The sequence below is a fragment of the Uloborus diversus genome, chromosome 9, assembly GCF_026930045.1.
Source record: "Uloborus diversus isolate 005 chromosome 9, Udiv.v.3.1, whole genome shotgun sequence".
In the NCBI taxonomy this organism is placed as follows: Eukaryota; Metazoa; Arthropoda; class Arachnida; order Araneae; family Uloboridae; genus Uloborus; species Uloborus diversus.
Window position 1 is genome coordinate 84,983,357 of NC_072739.1, and position 11,559 is coordinate 84,994,915.

At 33.3% G+C, this 11,559-nt stretch overlaps 1 protein-coding gene across 1 annotated transcript in view; it reads right to left on the reverse strand.

Moving 5' to 3' along the window:
• The window catches only part of LOC129230355 (disintegrin and metalloproteinase domain-containing protein 11-like), a 255,163-nt gene extending 244,186 nt beyond the window's left edge, over positions 1-10,977 (reverse strand). Inside the window, 1 exon segment of the mRNA XM_054864752.1 lies at positions 10,899-10,977. Within this exon segment, the coding sequence (XP_054720727.1) occupies positions 10,899-10,977 (79 nt within the window).
• Between the last annotated feature and the right edge of the window lie 582 nt (positions 10,978-11,559).

Genomic DNA, 11,559 nt, shown 5'->3' on the forward strand with positions numbered 1-11,559 from the left:
TGCCCTTTTTCATGGAATTGCCCATTATTTTTTTTATAACAATATGCTTTATGAAAAACAGCATGACATGCAGGTAAATAAGTGTTTCAGCCAGTGGTGGATTTAACCACGGACACAACTGTTAAAACTGGCCTGGATAACATCAATTTTGACCAGTTTTGGTAACTGTATCAGGCTTTTTTAGTCGGACTGATTTTGGGGTAAACGAGTCAAAGTCGGGAATCGAAGATTTAAAATTCCAAGAGTCAGTCATTTTCCCTCTCTAAGTCTGCAACTGTGCCAGTACTTGCAGAGTCAGATTGATTTGGGGGTAATCAATTCAGAGTCGGAGGTCTAAAATTTCGGTAGTCAGAATCGGTTATTTTCTCTCTGATTCTGCAGCTCTGGATGATATAGCTCATAATCAAGCTTGAAACGAAAATAAATGACTGAGTAATTAAAAGTAATATGAATGACCTATATTGCATGATTTAACAATGCAATATATGTACCTAACAATACATGTCAAAAGTAAGATAAAAATATGAAGTATCTGCGCACATTGCTCAAAACTATCTGCATAAATGAAAATCAACATCAGTGGGTAGGTAAAATTTTTAGTAAGAAAATGCTTTTCGCTTTTAATCATGTATTCGTGAAAGCAATACTGAACATTTATCATTCTTTTAGCTTCTAATTTTGAAGATAACCCATGTTTAATATGGATATTATTAACAATTTTCAGCCAATGCACATATCTACAGCAAATGTATCTGCACAGCATCAAATATATCCGCTCACAGCATGCGTCTATATTATCTAGCTATGTATATGTCCTCGAAATGTTTTCATATACGATCGATCCACCAGTAACTCAATGGCATGCTTCTAGTTAGTCCCGGTTGAGCTCTATTTGAGCACAACCAGAGATCTCTTCTTAGAACTTCAAGTATAAAAAGTGTGTTTATACCAAAATCTGGGAGAAAGTTTTGCAAAGTTTGTTTGCAAACTGAAACAATGATCACGTAAATGAGAAAGCGTTGTTTTAATTATTGATACATCCACCACCTCTCTCGTACTGTATGGCAATCTTAATGCTACATGCTAAAAGGTAGGGAGATGATGGAAAGAAGAACATTGCAACTGTGCTTACAATACAGGTGCTTCAATCAAAACTTAAAATTTAACGCAAATATTTGCGTAATCAACTTACATCTTTTTCTTACTTCATCAAAATTATATAAACTGGAAAGTAATGCCATTTTTCCAAGCAAATAAGTTTTTACCAAATTTTTATTTTGAACCAATAATGTAATATTACCTTCATTATTGGCACCCTTTTGCCATCTAATGTGCAAGTTTTCACTCCTGGATAGATAAAAATGAACTGGTTTTGCAACAAAGTATCAGGAGTTTGTACATATGGATAGCAGTCAAATTTTCAGGTTAATGTACTAAGAAAGAGCAGTAGAAATAGGAACAAAAGGAAATCAGATGGTGCAATGTCAGGCGGGAATATTCCAGCGATTGTCAACGAAGAAGGTAAGATTCTGGAAAATGATTTTGAAAGACCACACTGCTAAGCCTCGAAAAAATTAATCAATGTCAATGGGTTGCCTCATCCACCATACTTGCCCAACATTGCATCATCTGATTTCCTTTTATTCTGATTGCTGTGTGCAAAAACCATGAAAATTGGGCTAATATCCAAAATGACACCTTGAAGTATTTTGTTCCAAAACCAAATAATTTTTAAATTGAAAATTTGTATTATACAACATGCAAAAGGCAGTTGATATTGAGGGAAATTACATCATTGATCAAAAGTAAAAACTTAGTAGAAATGTATTCGATTGGAAAAAACGATATTACTTTCCAGATCCTCTAATATTATGCAACAACTGTAATTTTCTGCATTTTCTTTCTGCTGCTCTGTCAAATGTACTTTATCAATATTGGTTTCAGGAGTTTGCACAATACAGTAACGTGGGTTCATTTTACGCAGTGTCGATTATATGCAGTTTATGATTTGACACATTTATTTTATTTTAAGCGGATGAGTTTTGGTTTTACGCGGATGAGGCAATGCAAACAGATAACATTTTCCCCTCTTTCAAAATCCAAACTTCTAAAGATTGCAGATTACGCATAATCAACTGCATTTTGGCATGCTAATAATCGAGTTTGGGCCACTGGAGACATTTTATGTGCAGGGCCGCCATTTGGGAAGGGACACCAGACCTATAGTACCGGGGCTTGGAGTTTGGGGGAGCTCATAAGGTTGTGATTCAAATAATAATGTTAATAATTTCATCAAAAGAAAAAATTCAAGAATCAAAATTAGTAGTTTTTAATTGATATCTCTGCTAATTATAATCAAAGAATTATGTCAAACAGCTAAACATAAAGACTGGATAATTACGAATATATTGATACCTGGTTTGATGGTCAGTTCACTGGCATTTGAGAGAAGTAACTCGGACATAGATACATAAATAGATACGTTCAGTTTTTAACTATGTAAGATAAATTTAAAAACTGATGTTCGGAGAGATTAGGTTAGAGGTATAAGTTATTCTTGATTATTAATTGATATTTTCTCTAGAAACTCAATAATTCCTTTTGGCGGTGATCAAGTCAAATATAATCTAAGAATATTATACAAACACATTACAAATACAAATACATGTTACAAATACACATTATATTTGACTTGGATCTTAGAAATATAATCTAAGATCTAAGTCAAATATAATGTGTATTTGTGGCATTCAACACTTAATTCAATGATATTTTGACTTATATTACGTGTACCATTGTTCTGCTTTTATTTTTACTTCCGGAACTTTTTATTTTGAAATTCAAACTTTTTTCCTTAGTTGATCCGACTTTACCCTACTGAAAATTCATAGTATATCAGGTTACCTCACTTATCTCAGACATGACAAATTCTACAATTTTTACTGAGAGAAAATACTGCATTTAAAAATATATTTTTATGCAAGCTTCAAATTACAATTTTTAAATTTACATTAAAATTTAAAAATTCAGTTAAAAGCAACTAAACAATGCAACGTCACATATGAATGCAATTTTAAACTATTCATTTTGAAGTTAATAAATGTGAGTGAGAGAAAATGAAGCAATGGCAACGGCATAAAAATATACATTGGGGGAGGGGTTTGTAATGGGGGTCTGACATTAAAATTTGTACTGGATCAAATTGCCAGTAGCGGCAGCCCTGTTTATGCGATTGGTTCCAGAGCTATTTACAGAAGTAAAGTTATTAAACTCACACAGTTCAGAGCTCACTGGAAGAAGAGCGTTTAGGAGTATGCGGCCAAAACCAACGAGGATACTTATGTCGGTGACACACAACCAAAAATGTTCACATTGAAAATTTTAAGCCATTCCTAGACAATCGAAATGATCTTTCTGATTTGTTAGTGAAGGAAGATTCTATCATGGAAATGTGACACAAGTGATCATGGACGAGTTAATGCTCTACAAGGAATTACAGAGAAAAATTCTTAATGACTGCCAAAAAGACTATCATAGCCAGCTCCTCTTTATAAACAGAAAGCGAAATTAATGTATGTTATCTTTATGCATATTGTGCTTAAAAGTAGATATAAGTACACATTAAACTTATTATACAATTAGTCATCACTAATGAAGTATTTTGTTATCTACGGAACCAAACCCCTATTTAAGTATAATCAAGTTTAAAAAGCATTGAATGACAATAATATTAGTACATATCTTAAATTTTTACAAAAAACGTCGGTTAGTTGTAAGTCATCACCGCAATTGAAAAAAATGTGAAAAGACCAGCGGATGATCTGAACCATAGATAATCCGATCCCCGATAATCGATAGTTTACTCCTAATTTGCAACTTAGTGCTCTTTAATAGTTTGCATAGTGCTCATTAATGCGCAGTGTTGCAAGATTGCATGAAAAGTAGCTGATTGGGCTACTTTTTGCCGTGGCTGACGACCTAAAATTTTACTGCTGGCTATTGTATGAGAGACTAAAAAATTTTGGTAAAAATTTAAAAACAAACAGCTTTTGTTTTCTGATTCAAAGAATCAGCCTTTAAAACAAACAGACGTTTAAAAGTAATACAGACTGAAATCAAGAGAAATGAAATTGGGTTTATGACATACAAACTTACTGACATTTTAAGACATGAAAAAAAACGTAAGTAATTCCTTTTAGTCCCTTTTTCGAAGCATCTTAATTAAATTTATTCTCTGTAAAGATATTTTTATGAAATCTTTAATAATTAGTTTTATGTGCTAGGTAGTCTATCCATTACGCACTACAGTGGCCGTGGCTTATATGTATCACATTTGTTCTAAACAATTTTGATTCCATAAAGCGACTGAGTCAATAAAGCGGCTAATTAAATAAAGCTGGATTTTATTCTGTTTTTGACAATTTGATTATTAAAGCAGCTGATTTAATTGATCACTGAATCATTGAAGAGGTGTCCACTGTATATCTGAAAAAAAATAACAAGAATTATTCTTCAGAAAGCTGGGAATGGAACTTTTGATAGCTCAAACTACCAATTACTCAAAGGTTTTAGCTGGTGCCTTGGGACTTCCAGTTATTGACAGTTGACTGTATGAGCAACGGGTGCCCACCTAGGAGGAATCATGGTTCAGTCTGAACCCTCGCTGCGGCATCGAAATTTTTTGCGGGAGGTGCTTTGAGGGATATTTTTCTCTATTTTGGGGGAGAGGGGCTCTTGCTCTTACGGGTCTTCACAATATTTAGCGGATGCACCCTTGCTCTTAGGGGGGTAGACACCAGTGGTATAAGGTAACCAAACACAAAGCTGTACGCAGGGCCGGATTTAGGGGAGGGCAGCCGGGGCTATTGCCCCAGGGCCTCCACAATAAAATTTTTACCAAATATCCTAACTTTCACGGGTCAGCAAATTTTACGTTTTTTCTCCCAGACATTTTTGTATTTCTACAAAGAATGTATTTCTAAATATCATATGAAAATAACCTTAAAAGTACATAACTTTTAAAATGAAATGTATGTTTAGATATAAATAAGAAGCAGTAATTTTAAGTCTGTAAATTATAATAAAACAGTAGAAGACAGTTATAACGCCGACCTATATAACACAATTCTCTATAAACCACACAACTTTTCAAAAATAAAAAATAGGTTTTGAAGTTTGAAAAATCCTTCTGTTTTGCTTTGCAAGCATAAAAATTGTTAAGCAAATTAAGTTCTTCTGCCCTTATATAGAAGTTTGGTAAGACCTCATTTGGAGTATGCTGTTCAGTTTTGGTCTCCTTATCTCAAGAAAGATATTTATGCATTGGAAAGGGTTCAAAGGCGGGCTACAAGGCTAATAAATGAACTTTCTCACTTAAATTATGATTCCAAGCTTAGAAGGCTAAAAATGTACAGTCTTGAGCAAAGAAGAGACCGAGGGGACATGATTCAGTTCTTTAAATTTATTAAAATGAAAGATGTTATGGGGCTGAAGCACTGAAAACACTACAAGGGGTCATTGTTTTAAGCTATTTAAATCTCAGGCTAACATGGATATTAGGAAAAATTATTATTTTAGCAGGGTATGGAACCTTGGAACACCTTAACGGAAGAGGTGGTAATGAGCAAGGGAGTAGATAGTTTTAAGAGGGCCATTCATCTTCACTGGGGATTGTAAATTAACTAGGACCAGTCTAGCTGGGCCCAGAGCCTGTTGCAGGTTGTCCCTTTTGTATTTGTATAAAATTATTTTTGAAAATTTTTCATCTTTCCATCTTAATTCAAAGCTTTTAAATTGAAAATTAGTACTCAAAACAGAAAATACCAGATGGCTCTTGAAAATGCAGCTGTTATGCAAACCATGAAGCTAGCAGTAGTGCAGAATAATGCACTTTCTTTTGATTGTGAAACATATTTATTTGTGAGTAACTAATTGTAATATTAGTGCTTTGATGTTCATTGCAGATAAAACTCATTCTGAAGTGTTGATATATAGATATATTCTGAATATTAGTTTCAAAATTTGTGAAATGGCCTATATAACGCAAAAACCTGTATAACGCAAAAGCTTTGGTCCCAAGGTGTGGGTTATAACCGTCTTCTACTGTAATAATATAAAAAAAAAAAAATAGCAGTAACTTCAGGATGTATTTACTTTTAAAGTCTTGATTGAAAATATTGGATATATACATATATATATCAAAATATTCGGATATATATCAAAGTATCGGATATTTTCGAAAATATGATCTTTTCGAACCCTGATTAGGGGCCTCCACTCCTTCGTTGCCCCAGGGCCTCCACACTTCTAAATCCGGCCCTGGCTGTACGGATTCTCTTTGAGAGCCTTAGGCACCGCTGATCTAATCAGTATATTTGATCAACTTGTGTTGCGTATTTTGTAAAAGGTTAGAATTGGAAAAAGTAGCCAAATATTCAGTAGACCCATATTTTAACTTCAAAAACCAATTAAACACACACACCAGATGGAAAGCCATAAAATATTAAAAATTTTCGATAAGTTACTAACAAATTCCTGCACAAATGTAGGGTACACTCAAGGCCGGACTGGCTTGGGCGGACACTCACTGGCCCGCAGGCCGATGTGCTCTCCCCCCTATGCGGCCTCAAGTCTGAACACCTTTTTTTATTTAAAAAAGTTTTTTTGAAATTAATTTTTTTTTTTAATATTTTGGTGCAATTTCCCTTTTCTCCCCCCTCCCCCCGCTCACACACCTGTGCGACTTCCCTTCCCTTTTTTTTAACAGACTTCAAAAAGGAGGCGGTTATCAGATTCATACCGTATGTATGTTTTTTTTTTTTTGTCCACTCACAGCGTCTCACCTAGAGAACCGATTTTGATGATTCTTTTTTTAATGGATAGGGGATGGCTCAACTTAGGTCCCATTACTTTGTTTGACCATATTTGTCCTTTAGAAAAAAAGTTATGGGCAAAAAACCATAAATTTCATGCAATTTCCCTATTAAATGATTAAATTTAAAACCCATTGTTATGAAAGTTTGGTGCCATACGACAGTAACATTAATAGTAATTGTAATGATAATTTTGAATGAAGGCTTCTCTGAAGCAAGCATCAAGTTTCTTCAGGGGGATATTTCGATAATAATCGGGAATCTGGCGCTGTCGTCTCATTTTTGGCGTGAATAATTTTATTTTGGTAACCTAGCTGATTTATAGTAACAATATGTGAATTATCGAAATCTTCCCTTCTTCAGTGCTATTGCTCCATAGTGGGGGTAAACCTAACCTGGAAGCGAGGTGATGCAGTGATTAGGCTCTGCTTAGCCTTCACAATGCTACCATTGGGTTTGCCTCAACTACAGTAGTATTTTTTTCGTTATCACCTATGCCAATAACAAATGATGGGGGCTAAGTAAGAAAATACAGAATTGCATCATGAGCAACTTAAATGCTGTGAAATGTAAATTAGTTAGAAAAAATGTAATACTTAAATGGTTATAGTTAAATTAACTACACATTAATTCCAAAGAGGAACAAAGATAAGTTTTTAATGCCAATCACTTAAAGTTTAACGAGTGTTTATAGTTTTTTTTTAAAATTATTATGGAGCATTTTTATGAAAAAAATAAGGTGAAGTTTCGTGATGGTAACTTCTTACTATTTCTGAAATACCTACATTTACACTAAGAATAAAATAAAAAAAATTTGAAAAAAAAAATAGAACCGACTTCAAATTTGTTCTAAAAAGTGAAAAATAATTTTATTCTTTAAACATTATCGATAATGCTTTTAAACATAATTTTTGAAGTTGGCGCAAAAACGATAGATAAAATCATTCACAGCGATAACTCAACTACAACTATAAATTTAAGCAGGCCCAGTTTCTTCATTATCACATAAAGTATGCATTGATGACAACATATTTGAATAACGATATAAATGTTTCGTTCGTAACTTTGGATACTTTTCTGAAAAAAATATGAACGAAGCATGGTTACACTGGATTTTACGTTTTGCTTTTGCGCCAACTTCAAAAATTATGTTTAAAAGCATTATCGATGGTGTTTAAAGAATAAAATTATTTTTCACTTTTTAGAGCAAATTTGAAGTCGGTTCTATTTTTTTTTTTTTTTTTTCAAATTTTTTTTTTTCTTGAAACTCGTAAACCTGCGTACTAATGTTTTTTTCTTTTTCTTTCTTTTTTCTTTTTTTTCGTGCCCTTTGGAGGACACGGTTGACGCCCTTTAGTGGGACCCAGTTCCCCCCTTGGGTACGCTAGTAGTGGCCAGCATACTGAAATCAGGGAAGATGAAATAAAATTAATCAGAAAAAGTAATCTTAATAAATATCCAGGTTAAAAGGAAACATGCAGTCCCTGCTTTCAACCTTTCATGAGAATATGAGAAAGCGTGATTCCCCCCAATTCAAACTACAAAATACAGCGGAAATCCAATTTTACGCTATCCATTTCACATGTTATCCTGCTTCCCATTTCATTTTCTGTTGGTCCATGAAATTTGTTATACTATTAATGTAAAAATATTCTGAATTTTACAAAATGTAATGTAACATTACAATTTTTCAAAAAATCTGTTTTCTAAAAACAGATTGAAACTATTTTCTCTATATTCGACTCATATATTTTTGTTTGTTTTTTCTTTTTTCAAGATAAATGTTTTAGATGCTTAAAGCCGCAATAGAATTCGTTTTGTACCTTTTTACACCCCCATGCTTTCACGGTAGGACTGGTTTCAATTGGTCTCAGCATTCTTTACCAGAAGGAAAGGAGTATGGATATAAAGCATTAAAACTTTTAAACAATTTTTATTTCGATTAAAAACCAGGAAACAAATTTAGCAAACAAACAGGTAGGTAAATATTGAACATTTCTCACACTAGTTCAATGGGTAAGTGTCAATTTTCAACACCATGCTTTGATTTTTATCTCCACCTTCTGTTTTACCTGGTGCGTTTTTTATCACAAGTTGACAGAATATGTAAAATTGGAGTTCACTAGTGGAGTTTAATCACTAGTGAAGTAAATTGGCTGACCACAAGTGCATTAAATCTATAAAGAATTCTAAGGACGATATTTGTTCGAAACCACAAACTGTTGCTTAACATAGAAACTGAATAAAATGAAATGCATCATGTATCATGATACATACAAATTAATAGGAATTATCATCATCATAACTTAGTAAAAACATATATTGAATTCAAATGAATGATAAAATAAATAATATAATCAAGAAAACCTGAATTGTTTTATGTTTTAAAGCAAAATTTCATTTGAAAACAGAAACAGTCATAGTTTTTACTAAATATAGTTTAAATATTTAATTGGAGAAAAAAGAAATATATACATAGTAATATATACACAATAGTAGCAGTGCCGAAAATTTTAAAATTTCAAAATGTTTAAATCATTAATGATATAAATAATTAGTAACCCAATCAGTGGCGGATCTAGCCGATCATTTCAGGAGGGGCCATCCAAAATTTTTGAACAAACTCTCGAGAAACTTTATTAAAATGAATGATTCTAAAGGGAGATTGAGTGTGCGTGTTTGGAATCCACCCTTCCTAGAAATATTTTACCTTAGAGACTCTAAAAATCTAATTTTAAACTATTTTTATACGTATTAATAAAGCGATGAGGATTCGTGAGCTCTCCCAACGAAACATTTCGAAATTAAAGCCATAAATACGCAAATTTAGGCTCTCTTTGGTCTCGAGAGCAAGAGGTAACTCTGAGGACAACAGCATTTAGAGAACGTCCAAGTGTCTAAAGTTGGAATCAAGATATGATGCAAACGAAGGAGAAAAATTTAGGAACAATAGTTCTTTTTCGAGGAGAGAGATATCATTTCTCTCCCAATTAAGGCCGAAATTTCTTTTAATGTAAAAAACATGTGTTAAATTTTGTTATTTTTTCATAATATTTTCGTTTTTTTCTCCTTAAAAAAAAAATCCTACAATCACAAGGCTTTTGGGAGGGGCCATGGCCCCCATGGCCCCCCTCTAGATCCGCGCCTGAACCCAATGCATAGAAGCTTCACAAAAGTTTAAAATGCTCATAAAAAACAAGAAAGTTGTAAATAAATTGAGCATGAAACGAGACTAAAGCAGCGTCAAAAAAATAAAAAGAAAAAAAAATAAAAAGAAAGAAAAAGAAAAAAAAAAAAAAACATTATTTAGCCAATACATTCATTTAAGTTTAAATCAAACTTTTAAAAAATTATTCACTTTCAAATAATAGCTATATTTTTTCAACTGTGATTTCCTCTCTCAAAGAATTAAAATTTGACAAAAATAAATACCTATTGACAGATAATTGACAGATGACAGATTGGTTAGCCTTTTAAATGGAAACAGTGGTACAAATACGACTGATAACTATTTAATTTACACCATAAAATTTTCGAAATCGACGAAATCGTTCTGGTTTTGCTTTTTACTTCTTCTTTATTGAATGTTTAAAAAATAATAATAATGCATATATTTTAAGCATACGCAAAAGAAGAAGTGACTGGGTTATCCAATAAACAAAACACAAACTCCGTTAAAAAAAAAATATATATATATATATATATATATATATTTGATCATGAGTTTTAAGAAACATAATTTTGCACAAATAAAGAAATGCGAAAATAATGATTTCTTCACCTGCACTGATCGGGAAGTATAAAACACTTTGCAGCAGGAAAAAAAAAAAACATTTTTTTAAAAAATGTCCAAAATATTTTTTTTTTCAAATGAACTGTTTTTTAATTTCAATGATCTATTTTGAAATTAAACCAGCATGAAAAAATATAATTTTTCTGCAACTAGTTGCCAATAATAAGAGCAAACAGAGAGTGGAGAAACTCACGCACAAAAATAAATAAAAAAAATACAACAAATCCACCGACCTCTTTTTTTCTTGGGTAAACTTAATCCAGGAGTGGGGCCATAGCAAAAGAAAACCGTGATCAAAAGGATCCAATGCATCTTTCAAATGGAAGGGGCATATTTTCTCGCCATATCAAGCTGTCGGCTTCATAGCGAAGCACCAACCGAATCTCAACAGCATGGACGACGACACTGTAGCAGCCTGGTCCCCCTCAAAAAGGTTGCCGTGCCAAAATGGCGTCCAATGGCTCGCACAGGGCAGAGTTCCGTCCATTCTTACAGAGTCACAGCCGCCGAAAAGGGTTCATATTCGACCCTATCCCCAGCGGACCGGCTCTACGAAGCACTGGGTGTCCGATGTGTCCAAAAATAGGGCCTAATCGCTAAGAAAGCAGGCAAAAAAGCGTTCCTAAAACGATCGACTACACCTCGCGATTCACTAGGACTAAACGCGCGAGCCTGTCTCAACAGAACAGAGGTTAACGATTGAAGGAGTAGGGAAAACGGCGCTTGATCAAGTAAAAATTGACGATCAATAATTCAGTGAGTGAGCGCTTTCCGCTAGAAATAGCTTTTTGGTTAGCGCGCCAAAATTGAGCTTGTTTAGTCTGGTTGACGCTCAGTCAGGTTATATAAATCTTTTTTTTCCCTGGAATTATTTCTTCAAATGAAAAATCAGAG